Source organism: Triticum aestivum, chromosome 5D, assembly GCF_018294505.1.
Source record: "Triticum aestivum cultivar Chinese Spring chromosome 5D, IWGSC CS RefSeq v2.1, whole genome shotgun sequence".
In the NCBI taxonomy this organism is placed as follows: domain Eukaryota; kingdom Viridiplantae; phylum Streptophyta; class Magnoliopsida; order Poales; family Poaceae; genus Triticum; species Triticum aestivum.
The window spans coordinates 223975478-223998671 of NC_057808.1; the positions used below are offsets into that span (position 1 = coordinate 223975478).

The 23194-nt window shown below is 44.0% G+C and overlaps 1 protein-coding gene across 1 annotated transcript; it reads left to right on the plus strand.

The window, feature by feature from the left end:
* Positions 1-5651: 5651 nt before the first annotated feature.
* LOC123120278 (pyruvate kinase 1, cytosolic) lies at positions 5652-11361 on the plus strand. The gene is made up of 16 exons (XM_044540253.1): positions 5652-5929; positions 6066-6162; positions 6275-6372; positions 6530-6685; positions 6851-6928; positions 7053-7184; positions 7341-7421; positions 7568-7639; positions 7777-7866; positions 8335-8479; positions 8601-8689; positions 8950-9045; positions 9184-9251; positions 9338-9437; positions 10254-10313; positions 10968-11361. The coding sequence occupies exons 1-16, from the start codon at positions 5861-5863 to the stop codon at positions 11118-11120; spliced, it is 1584 nt and encodes a 527-aa protein (XP_044396188.1). The 5' UTR covers positions 5652-5860; the 3' UTR covers positions 11121-11361.
* The last annotated feature ends 11833 nt before the right edge of the window (positions 11362-23194 follow it).

Below are 23194 nucleotides of genomic sequence, written 5' to 3' on the forward strand. Positions count from 1 at the left end.
AGAATGCATGCAATTATTTATTGAGGTGTGTGCGAATGTGTGTATAGTCACTTACGTAATTGGATGTTTATTTCAGTTATATATATGTTGTTCTTCTGTAGACACAGTAAATCACCCGACTTATTAGCAGCAATCGTCTGTGTTATTATTGGTCTTCGCACACATTTCGGATTACGGACCTGTTTGCCGCGTATCACACACATCTTGTTCAGTTGAACTGTTTCTGTTGTCTTGGCTCATCGCAAACAGTTCATTCAAGTGAAATATATGCACTCCATCACACACACCTTGATCTGGCTGACCGTTTCTATTGTGTTTCCTAATCACACACAGTTCATCTTAGTGAACTGTATGCCGTATATCGGATACACTCTTATCTGCCTGACCATTTCTGTTGTTCTGGATCATCGCAAACAGTTTGTATGGATTAACCGTATGCCACACATCGCACACGCAGCTCTGATCTGAATCGTGTTTGATGTGTGCGCCATCGCAAACAATTCGTCTCTTTTTTGACGGTTTTCTTACACCACCGTTTGTGATTAATGCATCGCACACAATTTCGTCGAAGGGTCTCTGATTGGACTGTCGCGTTTGGACCATCCTACAGTAGGTTAGGGGATACATATTCTTGCGGTCCAACATCAATCTTGTCCGACATATACCTTACACCCATCATATTCTATATTTTGGTAAGATTTAATTTGATTTGAGTATGGATAGCAAACGAAAAGCCAAATTTTGATTTAGTTGAGATTTTGATAAGATTCGATTTGATTTGGGTATGGACAGGGGAAGACAAGAGAAGTTATGATCTCTACTCCTAATGGAGCAGTTGGTGAATAGTCTCCACGGTTTATTTTCGCTGGTTTTTTTCGTCTCTCCTCCCACCACCCCCTCCCAACCTGGTCCATCGGTTTATTTTTCTCTCCACTCTTTATGACAACCAAAACTTTCCTAACGTATAACAAATCACGGATCTAACTTCCTTAAATTATGCAAATCAATTGATTCCTTTTATTGGTTCAATTTGTCTTAGGAAACAAATAACAGATTTTCAGGAAACAAATAATATATTTTAATCTAACTTTCCTAACTTATCTAAATCAATCGATTTCTCTCATTAGTGAAATTTGTTTTAGGAAACAAATAACAGACACGTAACAAACTTTCCTCCCAATAAACAGTTTCTTAACATTTGCAAATTTTCCTAATCAGACACGTCATAAATGGGCAGGAACTGATATCATGTTACCAAACAATAAAACCCCATTTGCATAGAAATCAGTTCAAAATCCTAACTTTCCTAAATTTTTACCTTTCCTTGATAACAACCAATATTTCCTATGTTTTCCACCTATAGAAGGAAATCACCCCTCCATCGATATTACCATTTTTTTGGAATGTCCAGGTTATGATTTTTTTGCGATTCTTTCCAATTGTGACCTCTCCTTCCGCTCCGGCTCCTTCTCGGATAAACACCTCCACCACAGCCAGCTGACGCCACCCCAGACCTCCTGCCTCTCCACACCTTCTCCGCCACCTCCTCCTCGTACTCCATTGACAATCCCTCTGCCATGCTTGTCCACGGCGGTGTCGAGGACATGGCGCAGCAGCGTACTATCGGTAGAGCAGCGCATAGCAGCAGGAAGCAGCACGCAGCAGGCGAGGCAAGCGGCCGGCGTGGTTGAGGGGGCGGCCGGCAGAAGATGGCCGTGACAGGAGGGGGCGCGAGGCAGGGGCGCGACTGCGGGGCGAGCGAAGGGATAGGCGGCAGCAGACGGTGCGAGCGCAGCTAGCGAGAGTGTGGCGCATGGCCAGGGTGTGCGTCGCGCGGGTCACAGTGGTGCGGTGGCTGCGGCGAGCGCGACGGCAGTGGCGGGCGCGATCGACGCGGTGTGGCACAGGCGTGGGCATGGAGAGTGAGTGGCCCCGCGGGCGTGGAAGATGAGCAGCAGGCTCGGGCATGGGCGCGCATAGGAGCGGGCATGTGCCACGGGGTCAATCCGAGGAGCTCGGTGGCTACCCCTGCAATGGCCATGGCGGACGACGGTTCTCGGCCACGGCGAAATACCTAATGAGAGCAAACGAGAGGGGAAACAGGGGAAAGGCAAGAGGAGATCACGACGGTGTCAATGGCGCCCTAGGGGAAGACAGGGGAGCTCGGGGCGGCGCGGATCGAACGACAATGTTACGGTGGCCGAAGGTTGAGGAAGACGGCAACGACGTCGATGTGGGGGTGCTGGACTTGATCTCGTTGGCGCAGACGAAGTAGCGGAGGAGTTCGGAGCTCCTCGACAAGCTCCTAGCCTGCAGGGAGAGCAGTGGCTGTGTGGACGGGGTCGGTAATGGTGGCCGTGGCGTCTGACTTCGTCCAGATCGATGGGATCAAGCGAGCGAGGAGGAGAAGTGGATCTGGGAGGGGGCGTCGAGGAGTGAGGCCATGGGGGGCAGGGGAGGCAGGGCGTCACCCTTATCCATTCCCCTTCGATGCCGGCGAGGTGGTCGGGCGGGAGCTCGGCTCTGTAGCGACGCGGCTCGGGGAAATATAAGTTGTGGTGGCAAATATAATACACATAATCCATATTGTTATGCACTAGCGCGTGTGCATGTGAAATAGATGGATTATGATCCCGCACCCAATAAAATGGATATGTGTGTGTGTTAGAGAGAGAGAGGGATAGGGGGAGAGAGAGTGAGGAAGAGGGAGGGAGAGAGTGTGTGTGTGAGAATTTGATGGTAAAAAATGTCGCCAATGTCACTTGATATGTATGAGAATATTAAATGTAATATTAACATAACTAATATTGAACTCTTAAAGTTAATGTGGCCCCGTTGCAACGCACGGGCGTTCTTCTAGTTTTGATAAGATTTGATTTGTTTTTATTGAGTTAATGTAGGACGTGGTTTTTGGAAGAGTTACTCTATTTATGCTGGTTTAATTTTGTGTACATTGGTTGAGACTAAAAAACCAATAGAAAAATCAAAGATGTAGAGGGGTGTGTGAGGAGGAAATACCCGAGGAGGAGGTGAGGCGAAACTACCAACTCCCTTTTAATAATAGAGATTGCGTATTGGTAAAGAAACAGATACGAAACTTATAGATATGATCTTTATGCCGGTGGTCACACGCTAGGCTTACTAGAATGATGGTCTTCCAAGTGCTCACACATAAGCAGACGCCCAAGGATGCATTGGAGTGGTATCATCCTGGTTAGTGGGTACCATGGACACAACCAAATGTAGTAGTCTTCAATGAGACCCCCCCCCCCCCCCCCCCCCCCCAAACACGCTCCTTTCGCAAGTATAGTGTTGCAACACATCAACGATGAGGGGATCTAACTGGATCACCACGTCTCTTTCTAGGAATAGGTGTTTTGCTTCTTCTTTAGTTTAGGTAGACAGGTCGAGCGGTAGCAAGTAGTTTACATGACAAACGAGTGGGCCTCTAGCTTCTAATCTTGGAAGGTGTTAGGCGAAGAGAACATTATTCCATCTTTGGAGAGCCCCGCCGTCTCGCTCTCTAAGTAGGACACAAACTCTAACAAAACTTAAAAAACACATAAAAATGGAGCCCAATCATCAGCAAGAGCTAAGATCCACTACGTCTCTGTGGCCCTAAGACCACAAGAGAGGAGGTAGATCGACTGCGGCACCGATAGGTGGTTCGAAAAACCCTAAGCGACTGTGTGCCCTTGGGTACCAGCCAAGAGCCCCTGCATAGGAAAAAGTCCATTTTAAACCCTGAATCTGTAGAGGTTCGGTGAATCAAACCCTCAAGTCCAAATCCCTGTCGTTTGCACCCTGAACTATGCAATCCCGGTCTAAATCAAACCCTCGCATCGTTTGAGGCATAAATTTGCTGAAAAAATGCTGGGCCGGCCCATTTGATTTTTTGTTTCCGTTACACTGCTAAAAAAATGCGCGAACCTTTTTACAAAACTTGTGGACCTTTTTGAACCCGTGAATTTTTTTCCAATCCATGAACTCTTTTTGAACTTTTCATTTTTTCCAAATTCCGTGATTGTTTTCCCCAAATCAGTGGATTTTTCTACGCGAACTTCTTTTTAAAACGATGAACTTTTTGCCAAATTCATGAACTATTTCTCACTTTCGTAAACATTTTCAAATTTCTACGGATTTTTTCGTTACCGTGAATTAAAAAATGGTCAAATAGTTCTGTTGTCCTAATAGTGCACAACTAAATGAAGATGACCTAGTGGTTAATGGCAACAACCATCGACGTACATGTCTAGAGTTCCTATCTCGCTTGTCACAAATTAATAAATTTTGTCCCTTTTTTCTGTTGCGTTTGCTGGGCCATAGAAATACACATCTAAATTCAATTTAAAAAAATTGTTCATAGTTCAAAAAACTTGTTCAGGTTTTTGAAATTTACCGCTACTCGCAAATTAATAAATTTTGCTCTTTTTTTTCTTTTGCGTTTGCTGGGCCATCGGCCTACACGTCTATCTTTACTTTAAAAAAAATGTTCACAGTTCAGAAAACTTGTCCAGATTTTTGAAATTTGTTCACAATTTTAGAAAATGTTCACGCTTTAAAAATGAATAATCGTATTTCTTTTGACGATTTCCAAACATTGGTCGCATTTTTAAGAAATTCTATTCACAATTTTTCCAGGAAATGTTGAAAACCACCGGATCTGCCGCTTTGTTGGTTTGTACTTTTAAATATAGTGCTGCATATAAGGCGTACTCATTTTGTTGCTCAGCTGGCTGGCAGAGCTGGCAAATATTGGACGGTTAGGAGTTCAACTCCCATGGTGTTCACTTTTTTGATTGGCTAGGCGCCTGCGAATTGGGCCCGCCCATTTGCGCGCGACTTTTAGTGTATCTTTTCTGCAATCAATCCCGGCCCATTGTTTCAAAAAATTAAAATCCCGGCCATTCTTTGCAATCCCGGTTCGGCAAACGACCCGAGGGTTCGATTTAGACCGGGATTGCATAGTTAGGGTGCAAACGATAGGGATTTAGACTTGAGGGTTTGATTCGCCGAACCTCTGAGTTCGGGATTTAAAATGGATTTTTTCCCATGCATACGTAAAATTATGACGAGACAACTGCAGTGATACTGATATATTCTACTTGATATGGGAAGACAAATTTGTGATCCTGAAGCAATATTTAGTCGCAAGAAATGGTTACACTATATGATGGCCTGTTCGGATTCCCTCCCCTCCACAACTCCGCTCCCGGAGCTGGAGGAGCGACAGTTCAAAATCGCGGAGTTGGGACTCCACATATTCTCAGATTTCACGGAGTAGGAGGTTACCGAACAGCCCTTGTGTACGATCATAAACATTGTTCTCCAAGAAAGAAACAAGGAGAACAACGGTCGCTATCTACGGTCATAAACATTGTTCTTTTTTTTTGAGGGAATAAACATTGTTCTCCAAGAAAGAAACAACGAGAACAACGGTCCCACCCACGCGACCTGCAGCGGAAGAGAATGAGAAACGAGTCAAAACTTGTTCGAAAAGTCAATGATTTTGCCCCCGCTCTTTCTTTCCGCCCGGTCCGGGTCGGCCCGCTCCGGTGTCCGGCCCATCGCAGTAGAAAAAACAGGCAGCGGCCGTCAAAACCCGCGTGTCGCTGTACCACCTCTTCGGCCCACCGGAAGCCAGATGCCGCCTCCTGGCTCGAGGTCGCGGGGTTAATAAAAAGACAGGAAAGGAGGGGAGGAGGAGGAGCATCCCGCACCGCATCGCACTAGGTCTCGGTCATTCCTCTCTCTCTCTCCCTTGCTTGGGGAAGAAGAAGAAGAAGAAGAGAGGGCAAGCGCCCCCGCCTCCCGACGCCGTCGTCCCTCGCCGCCGATCTGATCTCAGGAGCCAGCGAAGATGCATTCCACCAATCTGCTCCTCGAGGAGCCCATCCGGATGGTCTCCATCCTCGAGCCATCCAAGCCGGTAACCGTCCATCTCCGCCCCACGCTCTCTCCGTCGGATTTGATGATCTGCGTGGGGATCAAACCCTAATTGCGGCCGCTCGACTCTCCTGATCGGCGTTGGATCAAACCTTACTGATGTTTTATTTGTAAATCAGAACTTCTTCCCGGCGATGACGAAGATCGTGGGGACGCTGGGTCCCAAGTCCCGGTCCGTTGAGGCCATCTCCGCCTGTCTAAAGGCCGGCATGTCTGGTTCGTATAATCGTATCTTCTTCCGCGACAGCGGAGTGTCTTTCTCTCTTAATTAATTGTTCTTCTCTTTTCTAAATCTAACATTGATTTTCTGTGTTTTCTTTTCTTGCAGTGGCCCGTTTCGATTTCTCGTGGGGGGATGCCGCGTACCACCAGGAGACACTCGAGAACCTCAAGCTCGCCATCAAGGCCACCAAGAAGCTATGTGCTGTAAGTGCTGTCACAACCAACGCTGATTTGTGGCCATAAGTCGTGATGAAATCAACTTTGCCTACACACACCGAAACATGCCACTCAGAGTGGATCTGATGTTAGCTAGGTGAAATATGTTCTGTGGAGCTTGACGATTGGGTATATTTTTGGACAGGTTATGCTCGACACTGTTGGCCCTGAGTTGCAAGTGGTGAACAAGAGTGAAGTCACAATCTCGCTTGAAGAGAACGAGTCTGTTGTTCTCACCCCTCACCAGGGCCAGGAGGCCTCTTCCAAGTTGCTCCCTATCAACTTCGCTGGACTCGCCAAGGTAACCCTCTTCTATCATCTCGCTGAATCTTGTGCTGTCTGTATTTAATTGTATGCGACGGTAGCTGTAAGCAGATCCACAGTTGTCTGTCATTTGTTGTCGCACTAAGATGTCCACTTGTATCTCCGCATGGATTAAATCAGAGCTATCATTTGTTCTTTGCAGGCTGTGAAGCCCGGAGCCACAATATTCGTTGGGCAATATTTGTTCACGGGCAGTGAGACTACATCAGTTTGGCTGGAGGTAGAAATCTTTGACATGCTACAATTAAGCGTTTTGCCATATGTGATGTGTTATATGCATGTTGCAGGATCTTTCTTAGTGTTCACCAATTTCTGATACCAAAACTCTCAACTGCCTGATGTAGGTTTCTGAAGTTCAAGGGGATGACGTGGTTTGCGTGATCAAGAACTCAGCTACCCTGGCTGGGTCACTCTTCACATTGCACTGCTCCCAGATCCATATCGACATGCCCACGCTGTCTGATGAGGATAAAGATGTAAGGAACTCCTCCCAAGAATATCTCTCTCCTTGTATTCTCTCCTTTATTAGAACTTGGCGACTAGACTTTACATGTTAAAAAATATTTTTTGTTTAAACTGGATCTCCTTGCTGTAATCCATTATATGACTTTATGAGCATGCCCCACTTTCAGGTTATGAAAAAATGGGGTGCTCCAAACAAGATTGACTTCCTCTCTCTTTCTTATACAAGGCACGCAGAAGATGTGCGGCAAGTAAGTAACTCATTACGTGGATATTTAGGGTGTACTACTTCACAGTGCCATCTTCCCCAACAGATTGAATAGTATCACATGTTTGTTTGCATTTCATACTTTGGCAAAATGTTCCTAACATTGATGGTATTTTTCCTGCAATGCAGGCACGGGAGTTCCTCTCTAAGTTAGGTGATCTTAGCCAAACTCTGATTTTTGCCAAAATTGAGAATGTGGAGGTAATTTCAAGATATTCTTTCAACATTCCTGAGCAACTTTGATTTGTTTACTACATATTCACTTCTTACAATAGTCATTTAACATTCCTGAGCAACTTCGATTTGATTACCACCTATTGACTCCTTATTCCTTGCAGGGCTTGAACCATTTTGATGAGATCCTGGAGGAAGCGGATGGTATCATTCTCTCAAGAGGGAACCTTGGAATTGATCTTCCACCTGAAAAGGTTGGTTATCTCAACCTTCACAATGCATTATCTCTTAATTTGTTGTCCTAGGTAGTGAAAAAATTAGAGACAATCACCCCAATGCATTGTTTCTTAAGGGTCATATCTAAATGATATTGCATTTAATTAGTTTATGTATCTTTTTTACATCTCAACATTGTGGCCTAGTTGTGGAGAAAAGGAAAGAAGAGGAAAATAGGGAGATAAGCCACAAAGGATCAGACCATTAATTACACATTTACACTGCACAGGAAAACGAGCTAAGAGCTGTATCTATATGAACATACAGCTCCACTCTCGTTCTTTTTCAATTACAGAGCCAAGTATTGTGAGTGCCCTTGGCAGTTGTGAAGGCCTTTTGCTTGATTAACATGTATTTTTCCCATTTGCATGACGCTTAGTGATGATTTTATGTGCTTTAAAAAAAATCAAGGGTCTCTATTGAGTACTACTTTGTTTGTTCTTTAGGTGTTCTTATTTCAGAAGTCTGCTCTGCACAAGTGCAACATGGCTGGAAAGCCTGCTGTTGTTACTCGTGTTGTGGACAGTATGACGGACAACCTAAGGCCTACTCGTGCGGAGGCAACTGATGTGGCAAATGCGGTGCTGGATGGTTAGTTTTTGCCTCTTGCAGATATCTTATATTTTGGTGATCCTGTACAGCTGCTCATTACTGCACCTAAACAAACTATAATTACAGAAGTTGTAACATGAATCACAATTGTTTTGTTCAGGTAGTGATGCCATTCTCCTTGGTGCCGAGACTCTCCGTGGGTTGTATCCAGTTGAGACTATTTCAACAGTGGGCAGAATTTGTGCTGAGGTGACTTTCTTTGGAGTTCTATATGTTCTCTTGATAAACACAGGCCTATTTGGGAGGGCATTTGTTGATAAGTTCCTTTTTATAGTTCAAATCTGACTTCAATAGTAAAATGTTGCAAATAAATACTATTCTTCCGAACAGCCCCTAAATGCGTTCTCAACAAGTATATCTTTGGCACTCTAATGGAATCTAATGGAAATTCACTCTTCCCGCCTTCTCTCTTCATTTTTGGTGATATATTTTCATGAATTGTTTCACAGGCTGAGAAGGTCTTCAACCAAGATTTGTACTTTAAGCGAACTGTGAAATATGTGGGAGAACCCATGACCCACTTGGAGTCTATTGCTTCCTCTGCAGTGCGTATTTTGTTTCTTTTCATTTTCCAACCTTTTGTTAGTGTTTACAGGGGAACAATTTCTGTCTTCCATTGATTTAATATCAGTCTGTGACACTTGGGTTTATAAGTCTGAAATAATTTGCTACGTATTTGCTAGGTGCGGGCTGCTATTAAAGTTAAGGCTTCGGTCATCATTTGCTTCACCTCATCTGGACGGGCTGCAAGGTAGAAAGAAGAGAGTATTTCTTCTTAACAGGCTTCTAGTTTAATGGCAATTGATTCATATATTATGTCGTATCTGGTATGTGCAGGCTAATTGCCAAGTACAGGCCCACCATGCCTGTCCTCTCTGTTGTCATTCCTCGTCTGAAAACAAATCAATTGAAGTGGAGCTTCACAGGTGCATTTGAGGTATGTTTACAGCCTTTTTCTTTGTAACTTTTTTACTACCTTCTTCTGTATGTGCTATATCTAGGTAATGATTCAGAACTAGAATGCTGATCTTCAACCTTAGAAAGATAACTTTAGGCTATAGTTTTTGTTAATGACAAATCTAACATTGAACCTTGCACAATTGTGCAACTCAATACAGAGGAACTATATATATAAGTATTTGCCATGTAATGCTAGAAAAGGGCACTTCATTTCTAGATCCTTCTTTTCTCTTGGCAAAAGATTGCTGTATGTTTTCCTTTATTTTTACATGGTGCATAATTCCTACTACCTCCGTTTCAGTTTACAAGGGACGCCTGTATTTCTAGATCATCAGTTTGACCAACAAAATATGTATTATATGCTGAAGTATACAATCAAAAATCGTATTTGAAACAGGCTTTGTCATGGTATACCTTTTGTAGCATATACCTCATATTTCACTGGCCAAATCGATGATCTGAAAATACTTATGTGCCTAACAAAACGAAAAATTGGGAGTATAACTAGACTGCTAATTAACATGTTCTGTAGAATTTTCCCTAATGAGGAACAGCATGGTGTTCAGCTAGACTCACTAATTAACATGTATACTACTACCTCCGTCCGAAAATACTTGTCATCAAAATGAACAAAAAGGGGTGTATCTAAAACTAAAATACATCTAGATACATTCCCTTCTATTTATTTTGATGACAAGTATTTCTGGACGGAGGGAGTACCATATAATTTTCTCTGATAAGAAACAGTAAGCTTCTGTGTTTGGCTCATATTCGTTGCATTATCTTCCTGCAGGCAAGACAATCACTCATAGTTAGAGGTCTCTTTCCCATGCTTGCCGATCCACGTCATCCGGTGAGTTAACCTGCCTTTCATCAGTTGGATACATTAATATAAGCATGTTTTTTGCAAACCATTTTTTGGTTGTTCTTCTCAATTTTTACAATAATATGAAAATAGGAACTACCTATGAATATGAACGCCCTTGTTCTGGACATAAAGGGAATATAATGTCAGTTGGCGTTGGTGCATATTCCAAATATGTGAAAACTGAATGCTTTACATACACTAGGCCAGTGAACTTATTAATCCTGCTTATAGGGTTTATGCTTGCATCATGTTCTAGTATTACTCTTAACAAATTAGCTACTCCCTCTGTCCGAAAAAGCTTGTCCCAAACTTGTTCCTTAAATGGATGTATCTAGCACTTGATGCTACATACATCCATTTGAAGGACAAGCTTTTCCGGTCGGAGGGAGTATTACGGTAACACTGCAGTTCACTTTCGAACTTGACTGGTGGTATGCTGGTTTGTTAACTCTTGTGTACTATAAACGCAATACGTGAGCTTATAAGCTGGTGTGCACCAGTGATGCTGATGTTTGGAGGTCTTTCATCTTGCATCCACCTTGAATTATTTGGTAGCTAGAATTCCTTGATATGGACCCAACTAGGAACATGCTCGGTCTGGCTGGTGATTTGTACTGACATTGTTTCTCTGCCCTGCAGGCTGAATCTACTAGCACTACAAATGAATCAGTGTTGAAGGTTGCTCTTGACCACGGCAAAGCATCTGGTGTGATCAAGTCGCATGACCGCGTCGTCGTGTGCCAGAAAGTGGGAGATTCCTCTGTCGTGAAGATCATTGAGCTGGACGACTAGGCAAAATTAGCCTTTGCTCAGGGCTTGCCAGATTTTTGACTAGGCCAAAACGTTGCTTGGTGGCTATGTATAATTCTATCTATAGTTTTGCAAAACGAGCAGTTTTTCCTATGGTGTCATCATAGGATCCGCGGTTACCATTCTAAAACCTACGCTAGTTATTATGGATATGTCCTCAGATTTTACTGCAGTGTAGCGAGTAAATTATCTGATGGAATAATGATATCAAAACTTTGTGACCCTTGCTATTGTTGTCGCTAAGCCTATGTTCCCATTTACAGATCCTGAGGTTTTAGGATGTTATCATCTTATGACTGTCAGTTGGAGAATTCTGGTATATAGATTTTTTTTTGCGGATCGGTATATAGACTAAATAGTTCTTTATTTCTTTTTGCCGCCAGGAATTTTTCCTTTCTGGTGGCGACGTTTATTCATGACAATGTCAATTGAGTTTGATTTTTTACTGTTCTGGTGGCGACGTTTATTCATGACAATGTCAGTTGAGTTTGAATTTGGCTTTGGCAACTCTTAACAATGTGCACTTGACTGAGCTTTTACCATTCTATTCGCACCTGAGTTGCAAACTTGAAGGTAAATTTGACTCAGGGGGCAGTATCAAGCTCCAGCTCAAGACAGCTTGCGTCAGATTTTTTAAAATGGCACTTTTGTGTCAAATTATTTTTTATCATGGCAAAATCTAAGGAAAACCCTTAGATTCAACCGACTGATTTCTTGCTGGCGTAAACCTTCTCTCGAGCCGTCGGACGCGTCTGCGAGCTGAGCCGTCAGATGGGCTAATCGTTAATCCCATGCGCTGGTCCCTTGACCTTTTACACGAGTGTGGTCCCCATACTGCCATAGCTTGATTCTTTTGCATGCATGTTTTTTATTCGCCCTCCACCACCTTGCATGCTAGTACTGTCATGAAGTACTAGTAGACTACCCAAATGACTATGATATTAGTCTATATTACTATTTCATGTAATACTTCATTTATTAGTTTATAGACTTATCTTGCCTTGACATATGTGATGTTACTCATACTACTAGTAACTAGTTAGAGCATGGTTAATAATACAACCAATGGTCGGCTATAAGAAGTTGCTAATTTTTTTTAAATAATACATTTTTTATGAAATTACAGAAATAATACGCGGAAATTATTATTTTCAAAAATAATACACCGTCGGCCCGCTGCAGGCCGACTGGGCCTAATCGGCCCACAGCAGGCCGACTGCAGGCCCGGCTGGCACGCGGCGGCCTGTGGTTGGTCGGGCCACGTCGCGAGGGGGAGGTAGTGGGTTGTCGGCGTGGTGCGCCCCTGTTGGCCTACCGCCCGCCGATCGGCCAGCTGCTGGCCGACAGGGTGCTCCCTCCCCCTTCCTCCCTTCTTCTCCCCTTGCTCGTTTCTTCTGTGTTCTTCCCTTCTCCTCTCTCTACAGAAAAATGGCACCCATTTATACACCTAAATGAGCAAAATTTTCGCGATTTTGGCACCGTGAATGGGTTCAACTCATTTAGGGCAGCCAAAAGAGGTGTCGATCTACTGATGGGGTAGCTCGTGGTGGTCGTGGTGAGCATTTTGGTGGAGGTGGTGGTGGTGAAGTTGGGGCAGTGTGGTGGTGGTGAAGTTGGGGCAGTGTGGTGGTGGTGAAGTTGGGGCAGTGTGGTGGAGGTGAAGCTGTTGTTCGTCGTTCTTGGTTGGAGCCGGAGCACCGGCAGTTTTTCGTTCGTAGTTCGTCGTTCGTCGTTCGTCGTTCTTCGTTCGCACACACGCTTCAAGGGTATATTTCAGCCCACATTTTATTTTTCGTAGGTGCTCCGGTAGTATACGTAAATATTGTTATTTGCCCCGGTAGTATACGTAAATATTTGTGTGCGATTATTGTTATTTGCCCCGATAGTATACGTAAATATTGTTATTTGCCCCGGTAGTATACGTAAATATTCTTCGTTCGTACGCACGCTTCGTTCGATGTGAAATTAAATTTGTGTGCGATTATTGTTATTTGCCCCGGTAGTATACGTAAATATTTGTAGTTGCTACGGCAAATATTCGTAATATAGTTGTAGGTGTGTGAATTGTATTAGTTGTTAGTGGGGATAATAAGTTGACACGTACACAGGTGCGTGATAAGAAGTTGGAAACATGAATAAAAAGTTCGAAAGAAGAGACAAGTTTTTTTTAAAGAGTTCGGGTCGGCATGTGCATAGCATGTCAGTGTGATGGAAATTTAACAAGCAAACAAAAAATGGGAAAAGTATAACTACATGTTAAAAAACGTTTCAGTCCGTATCCGATGCCAATTTGAAGCGGATTACACGCTAACCTTTATTCTGCGTATTTTCTAAAGTCCATTAACTAAAGTACGTCTCAATGCCACACTGTTTTTTTAAACTGCCACGCTGTAGTTTAACCCATAACAAGCAATAGCACCCCGCTAATGCCTAAACGTGGGCCTATTAACAAAAAAACTTCGGATAAAAACTTCTTTGCAAGGAAGAATTTTACATGATCGTAGAAAAAAGACGCATGCCTTTTTCTAAATTATTCTTAAAATAGATTAAAATAAAAAATACATCAACATGGCCATATAATTTAAATAAACTGAATTATCATATTTGTCGGTTATATTATTATTATTATTTGAGGCCTATTTATTATTAGTAAACATGGGCCTATTTATTATATTATTATTAAAACAAGAGTCAAGCAACTCATCATAATCGTCCACATAGATTAAATTATATTGATCGTGAAATTTACTATGGTCCTGGTAATATATAGACATGTCTAATACTTGTATTTCGTTGTTGAAAAAAAATAGATGAGTCGAGATGTCCGATGTAGTGAAGTCGAGATGGCAAGATTCAAGAAATGCTGAGCGAATGGGAATGGAAAAGGGTTGTTGAGTTGCATTGCTACAGGAAACCGAATTATATGTGATGAATTTGTCATTCGAGATCCGCCTCCCCGCCAGGCCAGACGTCGTCACTGACGCTCCAATCTATCAGTAGAGACATTACCATCTATTTCTGTGTGAAACTTATGTCTATTCTATGTATGAGACAAATGACTATGTACTTATGTACGAGACATATGCCTACTCTATTTTAGTACTCTGTTATCGGAACTACAAGATCATATTTAGATAGAACATAATATTCATACAACGAGACATTACAAACAACTAGATAGAACTACATCTAAATTAAATGGCACGTAACTGAACTCACAACATACAACATAAAAACTACATGAAGTCATCATCGTCATCCTCGATCGATGCAGAACTCTTGCCCTTCGACGATGAAGAACTCTTGCCCTTCGACGATGCAGAAACCTTGCCCTTCGATGATGAAGAACTCTTGCCCTTCGACGATGCAGAACCCGGAAGCGGCGGCATGAAGATATCATCTTCGTCCTCGCTCTCCTCAGTCCATAAACATGGATTATTTGCTGCAATCCTTCTGAAAGTTTCACTCTTCGGCACCACTACCTTCTTCCACCTGTCATGCAACCTAAGAAGTTCTTTACGTACCTCCTCATAGGTCCTTTCAGGCCACCCAGACCTACGTAATTGGTGAGCCAACTCATTCATTATGGTGTCACTACCGGTGAGTTCGTCCCATGAAACTATCCTATTATCCATCCTAAAATCGGTAGCTAGCCTCAGAAGAGTCCTGCTCATCCCAGGGTGAAAACTACGATCGAAAGGATAATGGGACATCTCAACTACACTACACTGCAATGCTTATCCACCTCCGTCTGAAGGGGGTTTTATAGGTAGACAGGAGAAAATGGCGGGAAAGCGAGCTCCGGTATGGCGGGAAATGGGTGGCGGGAAATGGGTGGTGGGAAAGGGTTGGCGGGAAATGGGTGGCGGGAAACGGGTGGCGGGAAACGAGTGGCGGGAAAGGGTTGGCGGGAAACGGGTGGCGGGAAATGGGTGGCGGGAAAGGGTTGTGCGGAATACGTCAAAGTTTTACAAAAAAACCAGCGATCATTCGGATAAAAAATATTGGCACATGCACCAGTCGGCCCACAGCAAGCCTAGTCGGCCCACTGCAGGCCTATCGGCCAACTGCAGGCCGACTGGACCCTGTCGGCCAACTGTAGGCCGACTGGGCTTGATCTGGTGGCCGACAGCCCAATCGGCCAGCAGCAAGCTGATGGGCCACCAGTCGGCCTGCTGTGGGCTGACTGGGCTCAGTCGGCCTGCAGCGGGCCGACGGTGTATTATTTTTGAAAATTCTTTTTTCGACGTATTATTTCTGTAATTTCATAAAATAATGTATTATTTAAAAAAATTAGCTAAGAAGTTGCCATGTCATCTACATCAACCTCTCAGCCGGCATGTACAATAGTAATAAGTTTTAAATCTCTACTATTAAAGGAGAATCGACCGTCGTGATGGTTCGACCTCCCCTTGTACGACCCCTCGCTACAAAATATCGCAGGAAAAACCCACGTTCGAGTATAGCGGGAAAAAAACATCTGGCACGATCTCCACCTCCTCCCCGACCTTCCCGTTTGCATCCCAGATCTCTCTCCCCAAACATGATCCGTCCTCACCCCTACTCCCAGGACCACCCAGCGCCTCCGATGGACGCAGCAATCTCCGGCGAGACCGCCCGACTCCTCCTCTTCCCGTGAGTGTGACTCCCTGTCTACGCCAATCCATTATGTGCCGCCCTGGCCATGACTTTTCGCCATGGGCGCCTCCTTTTGCCATGCCCGCAAGGTAGGCATGGTCGGGACCGGCACCGCACGGTGGAGACAGCGATGAAGGTCTAGGATGGGAGGCACGAGAGCTGCAGCGGTGGAGGCGGCGGCGGAGATCGAGGAGGAGTGCTCGGGGAAGTGTGCAGGGTGCTTGCCAGAATACCTACGCCGCCGATGGGCACCACCACTCTCCCCGGCGGGTTCAAGTTCGTCGTCTACTCCAGCGGCATCACCGCTGCGCTCTACCGAGTCATGGCATCACCGCCCTCGACGACTCGTTCAGGCACGACGGGTGCAATGACTACCTCCACGGCGGGTGCCACGCCGTCCGCCCTCGACGACTCGTTCAGGCACGGCTTCCACGTCAAACAGTCCAAGCTCGACCTGGGAACTTCACCATCCGTCTCGGACACTGCCCAATCAGTACGTGCTTGTCATTGTCTCGAATTCTCACACCTGGACGAATTTGTACTCGGACGACGACTCACACCCGACATGTCTCCTCCCTCGCTGCTGGTAGGCAACTTTGCCTTTCTGAATTTCTTCAGCGATGTTAGACGCATGGTTAAACATGTGATTTTGGCTCTGGCTAGCTTATCATCTGTCATGTGTGATGATGCACAATGCCCAATAGAGTGGCGCTACTTGTCTATATGCTTTCCGGAAGTTAATTTTGCAGGCACCCCTAATTTCTTGCTTAATGTGCTCAATTAGTTTTTGTTGTATGTTACTTTTGATGGATGGATCAACATCTAACTTGGATTGACTTTTGTATGAACTCAAGGTGTACTTGTCAGCTACCTTGGAACTTGTCATCCTTGATTTTTTTTTCTGAAGAATTAGAACTGTATCATCATTGGTGCTGACCCCGACCAACATTTTTGCTACCACCTCGCTGCCCCTGGTACAACAACGAAGGGGCAACTGATGGCTTGACGAATTAGGAGACGGAGGACGAGGACGGCCAGGCCCTCGATCAGCAACATTATTATCATAGCATGAATTACTACTGGTTACTCTCGATAAAATTCGGGATAATGTCTTTTTCTATCTCTTGCGTGGCACAACACATGTGCGCAAGTCCTCTCTGCTGTAGCTAAATAATTGCATTCCCTACTTGGGTGAGATTATTTCTACTTTCTAACTTTTCTTTCTGCTTAATTGATTAATTCTCATGGTTATTCATTTATCTTTGTTTTTTCCATGAGCAGAGCAACTTCCTTGTGGATGACAAAAGAAATCAGTCCGCAAATATTTTAAATTCATTCTTTATACTAAGAAGTTTCACTTTTTTACTAATGCACATCAATTGGTAAGGATGAAACGATGCCGGTTTGCCTTTTGTATGTGGTTTTTGGCTGATTTTTCTAATTACTTAGGAAATCTTTCTTGCCCCTTTCAAGGTGCTATATGACAAAATCTTAATATATTTCAATAGTTTTTTATACATTTTAGATTACAGGCATGTGCAATCAATATTTGCATGTCTAATTTTACTGTCCCGTAGCAACGCGCGGGCATTCAACTAGTATGTACTAGTTTATTAATAGTTGGCCCACCTTACATCCCCACAAAACGTCTTAGGTCTCGTGTTGCAATTGGCTACTAACCAAGAGCCCGCTTCTCTTCTCTTTCCTCTTCTCACTCATCCAGCTAAGCAAAGATCTATTATTCTATTCCTTAAAGCCTGCTTATGTCACCCTATTGTACTGTTACCACATGTCTCTCTTTCTTCATTAAATGCTTGCCACATCATCTATTTTATCTAGAGATGTGTGATGTTACCATCTATGTTACTCCCATTTTGGATAGTCGTACTGAGCAGGAGTTTCTCCACTAGCATTTATGAGCAGCCATATGCTCCTCTTAGTTGCCAAATCATGTATGTTTTTTTTATCATTTCAACTTTTTTTACAAATTAGTGGGTGTGTTTGATGCGAATGCATTGAGCGACATGTTGTGATGCCCCCGTGTGTCTACTGCAACATTGTTTATGTTGCAAGCCCTTTGTTTTTTACTTAAATGCTATGCTCGTCCAATGTTTTTGTTCTCGACATTTTTGGCTACAACCAAATGAGGTTGTTGCATAGGTGAAACGACCCAAATCACCAGGTTGATCCATAAGCAATATCGAAAGGGCATCGCTACTTTACGACCTAGACGTGACACTTCAAAGCTAGACGACAACTTGTACAAGATGAAAGCATGAAAAGGTTGTACAAGATGAAAGCATGAAAAGGTCGCCATCAACCGCTGCTTGTTTCTTTTGCTGTAAAACCGAGCGGTCACGTTGCAAAGCCCGCTGCACGGTGCTGCGTGCTGAAGAGGGACGGTAATGACAATGCAAGACAAATCGACAGCAAACCCGGATTGCCGTGTTGCAAAGTCGATCGTGTGACCATGCATGTTGCAAGCTGGACGCTTAATGTTGCAAGGTGGTCGACGAAAAAACCGAACTGCCGTGCTGCAAAGCCGGTCGCGGGGCGGAACATGCTGCAAAGCAAATGCTTGATGTTCCAATGCGTGCGAAACTGCTTGGTTGGCCCCTTAATGTTAGCCATTTAGCTGTGACCACTGTTTTGCAGCATGACATGCTGCACTCACCGCTTGCAACGTGATGTTGCGCTTGGGAAGTTTGGAACTCGACGGATGCTGCAAACACTCATCGCCTCACACATCGCCAACCTTGCGGCAGTCACAACATCTCGCAGGTTGCCGTCATCACCACACAACATCGATGATGTTGCAGTGGGAACATCACCAACATTGCAGTCGTCGCAACATGTCCCAAGTTGCAAAACCTTTGAGCGTAACATGGGTCATGCTGCCACCCCCGAGTGCAATATGGGTCATGTTGCAAATAGTCAGAAAATGCTTGGACAACCATGGAGTATTTGCAATGAGAGGACATGTTGCAAACTCCCGAGTGCAACATGGCTCATATTGCAAACGGTCAGAAAATGCTTGGATGGATAACGAGTGTTTGCAATGCAAGCACAACATGGGTCATGTTGCAAACCATCGAGCGTAACATGGGTCGTGTACTCGTGTTGCAAACGGTGGGTCGCACCTAAACGGCTGACACAATTGTAATCGAATGGCTGACGTAACAATGTTGGGGGCAAGTGATGTTGCAAAGCTAGTCCGCCCTGCTCCAACCAAGTGCCACCATTTTTTTCTACAAAGTGGACCGCCATGCTCCTAGGCATGTCATTGCCGCAAAGAATCGTTTCTCAAATAACATGCAATGTTATGTGTATTTTTCTACGCGACCGGAGTCAACCTTTTATGTTGTGGCCATTTTTTTGAATTACTTTTGTTGCAATGAATTAAGATTTAGTGCACATATATGATAGAAAAATTAAATATACTTTTATAGTAAAACATTTGCGGCCATGTTGTACACACACAAAAAAAATGAAAAATGTTGCAACATTTTTATATTGCAACAACCCTAGTAATTTTGCACATAAGAGTGACAACTACTACCTCCGTGGCCCCATTGTATTTTGTGCTAAATTTGACCATAAATTTAATTAACAAAATGTTTATGCATGTCACAAAAAATTATATCATTGAAAACTATATTTAAATACGAATCCAACAATATAATTTTTGTTAACATACATTAATATTTTGTTAGTTAAATATTTGGTTAAAATTTGGCACAAATTACAAAGAGGACCAATAACCAAGCTTAAGCGTCTTCGTAGCCGGAAAAAGATGAGAAAAAGAGATGATTTGTGTTAGTATTGGTGGGCTCCACAAACTGTGGGAAATGTATCTACCCCTAGGTGACGCACGTCTCTGACACTAGTACTTTGCAGCAGCAGCATACCGGGTCATAAGGCCAAAATATCCCACGCGATGCATCGAGCTGTACCGAGTCATGCGAGAATCCAACGGTTGGCTGTGGGCTGATCGCACGACTCTCGAGGCGGCTTAAAGTTCGCAGTTATCGCCCGGCTGATTTGTAGCATGGGCCAAAATCTAAACGTCTTTTGTGTAAACTGTCACGAAAAACATTAAAAAATTTATACCTGAAAATCTGATGGTAATTTTTTTTAGTGTTTCCGTTTTTTGCTCCCAGCCTTTATGATACAAGGCACCTGATCTTCATGAATTAGACATGAATTTAAGGATGAACACAGAGAACAGAATAAAAATCATATTAAATCTAACAACAAACAAGGGAAATAAAGCAACAAGATGATAGTTCATCCCGGTTTTTCTCATCTTGTGGTGCAAGACGTGGCATGGCTGGTTGGCCGGCTCGCTCCAAGCCTTGGACACCATTCTCATAAACCCAGGCATCATGCTCCAAAAAATTTCAAAGTGAAACGACCTAGGGCGCAATGGTCCATTGCAGCTTGCAAGGAGTAGGGGGTAGTGGTCTAACAAAGACGATGAGATGGTTTAATGAATGTGTCCAGGGAAAGCAATGTTCCGCCTACGTCTCAAGCAATGGAGTAGTAGATTCTTCTCTACAACACAACTCCAATTTCACATGGCCATTGAAGTCATCCTTCGCCTTGACACCACCCAAGATCGAAGACCTCACAGCTCAGGGGAGTGAGACCTTCGCTCCCGTCTTTAGAAGAGACTTGTTGGCTTTGCCATCATGGAGAGGGCTATGAAGAGACAGTGCTCATGGAATTCTTACCTTATGGAGGGCGACACTAATACCCGCTACTTCCATCTCCGCGCCAACGGCTGTCGTCGACAAAACATCATCCGACGCCTCTCCCATCATGGAGGGTGGGTGACCACACATGAGGATAAGGAGAGTGTGTGGTCCATGATCACTTCTCGGCAATGTTTGTGAGGGGCCCGTGACAGTAGTCCAATTTGCATTGGGAGGCCATCGCCAAGCCTAACGTGTGCTTGCATGCCCTCGACGACCCCTTCTCTCAACCTGAAGTCCGTGACGCCATTGGGAAGCTACCAGGAGACAAGACCCCCAACCCCGATGGTTTTACGGGGGCTTTCTTCAAGTCGGCTTGGCACATCATCAAGGCTGACTTCATGGCCATGGTGCACTTCTTCAAGAATCTCCACTACGAAAACCTGCAATGTCTCAACTCCGCTAACATTTCCCTTATTCCAGAGAAGAATGGAGCCTAGGACATTCCCGATTACTAGCCCATTAGCTTAATCGACGTTGTAGAAAAAAATCATTGCCAAGATCCGGTCTCCCACCTTGTGCCACTCATGGGCAACATCGTCTCCAACACCCAAAGTGCCTTCATCCAGGAACACAACATCCACGACAACTTCATATATGTTTGGAACCTTTTGGGACGACGCATCCATCGCACAAAGTCGCCTTCCTCCTTCTCAAGCTTGACATCAAGAAGGCTTTTGACTCCTTGTGATGGGACTACTTGATGGATCTTCTCATGCACTTTGATTTCTAGAGTAGATTATGTGACTGGGTATTCATGCTCCTTGCCATGAGTCATCTCGCGTGTTGCTTAATGGCATCGCCCATACCTCCATTATGCATGGCAGAGGGCTGAGACGGGGGGACTCCCTCTCCCCTCTGCTATTTGTCATGGCTATTGATCCCCTGAATCACTTCATTGAGCTTGCAACCGCCCACGGTCTTCTCTCAAGCATTAGAGGACGCACATTGATGATTAGGATCTTCCTTTATGCGGATGATACGACGATATTTATGGCCCCGGCCAAGGATGATATCTTCAACCTCGTTGCTATTCTCCATTGAACGGAGTATACAGGTGGGGGACAAATTAAACTGGTCAAAGGAGTCTCCTGTTTCCAAATTTAAAATAAATAGAAAGACAAATTACTGAGTTGACACGTAGAAAAGTTCACAAACTAAAATGAACAAATTAACTAAAAAAACCTCACCATCATCATGATGAGGTTCATACATCATACACCCTAATCATTATAGGTGCAGGGATTGTTCAAAGGATTCTACTCTTCTTCGCACAAGGATGCTACAGGAACTTGGACACTCGGATTCATCCAAAATCCATGGCCGCGGATGCTCATCGACGTACACATATTATGTTCAACGAGGCAATCCCAATGCTTCGCTCCTTCAGCGCCCGCTCCTTCAGCGCTCTCCTTCGGCGCACACTCCCATGAGTGCTCCCTAATTACCACAAGTGGCACCGACATTGGGATCAGAGAACTTTCATGGTGGGATCATGCATTGTGGCTCCTCCAACATTATCTTCATACAAATTTGCCCCGTAAATGCGCTCCTCGCCTGCGTGGCTCTCCTTGGACTCTCGACGATTGATATTTCTACACTCATCTAACCTGAGTTTTAACCTGAGATATTTCATTAAAACTAAGGTATTCACTCCCATATTGTTGACTATTGAATGCAAAGGATTCCAAATATCCAATCTTTATTTTCTTTCCACGGGAAATGGGCTATTTATGGACGAAATCAAGCCAATACATGGAAAAGAGTAACATGGAGATAGAGGAGATCAAGTCGGAGGTATAAAAGGCCCGACGCCAAATGATTAACAGAACAAGTTGCCACATCGTCATTTTCGCAACAACCATCTCCATCAACCCTAGCAGCTGCCATTTCCCATCTACATCTTCATAGCCACCACCTTCATCACCGCCATAGTTCTCAACCATCTAGCCATAGTTTGTAATCGTGTATCACACCATGCATCTATTGTAAGACATATTATCAATCAATCAATCTTCATGATGTGTTCTTCAATGATTTCTTCATTTGATTCGATCTCCATGTGTGAGTAGTTCGGTAAGATCATGGGTTGAGGCAAGGCCTTGCAACCTGATGTATTTGTTGGAGGGGTCGATAGAAGTACTTTGAACTAACGTCCTGTATGTGTAGAATAAATTCACTACCGCGGAAGGTCCTAACATGACACATGTATAGGAGACCACTCGACCAAACTGTGTGCGATGTATGAATCACACACGGTATCAAAATAAAACTGTTACCAATAAATCAAACTATGCACGATGGCGGATCCATCAAATACGTTTTAGAAAAGAATTGCGTGTGCGAAATGTGGCATATAGTTGATCCATACAAACTATTTGCGATGAGCCTGCACAACAGAAACTGTTGGGGATATTCCCCACGACCAAGACCCGGCTCTGAGATAAGTCATCTCTGGTCATCTTTGAGATAAGTCATCTCTGGTCATCTCTGTTCATCTATGAGATAACTCATCTCTGGTCATCTCTAAGATAAGTCATCTCTGAAATAAGTCATCTATGAGATAAGTCATCTCTGGTCATCTCTGAGATAAGTCATCTTTGAGGATAAGCCATCTCTGGAGTTAAGTTCGCTCAGATAATGAGCGAGACATATAAGCGGGAC

What these genes read in the sequence shown, in the direction of transcription:
- LOC123120278 (XM_044540253.1), top strand. Translation starts at nt 5,861, where the DNA reads ATGCATTCCACCAATCTGCTCCTCGAGGAGCCCATCCGGATGGTCTCC. An exon ending in CCAAAATTGAGAATGTGGAG is followed by an intron (nt 7,640 to 7,776) that starts GTAATTTCAAGA and finishes TATTCCTTGCAG; the next exon opens with GGCTTGAACCATTTTGATGA. An exon ending in TTGCCGATCCACGTCATCCG is followed by an intron (nt 10,314 to 10,967) that starts GTGAGTTAACCT and finishes TCTGCCCTGCAG; the next exon opens with GCTGAATCTACTAGCACTAC.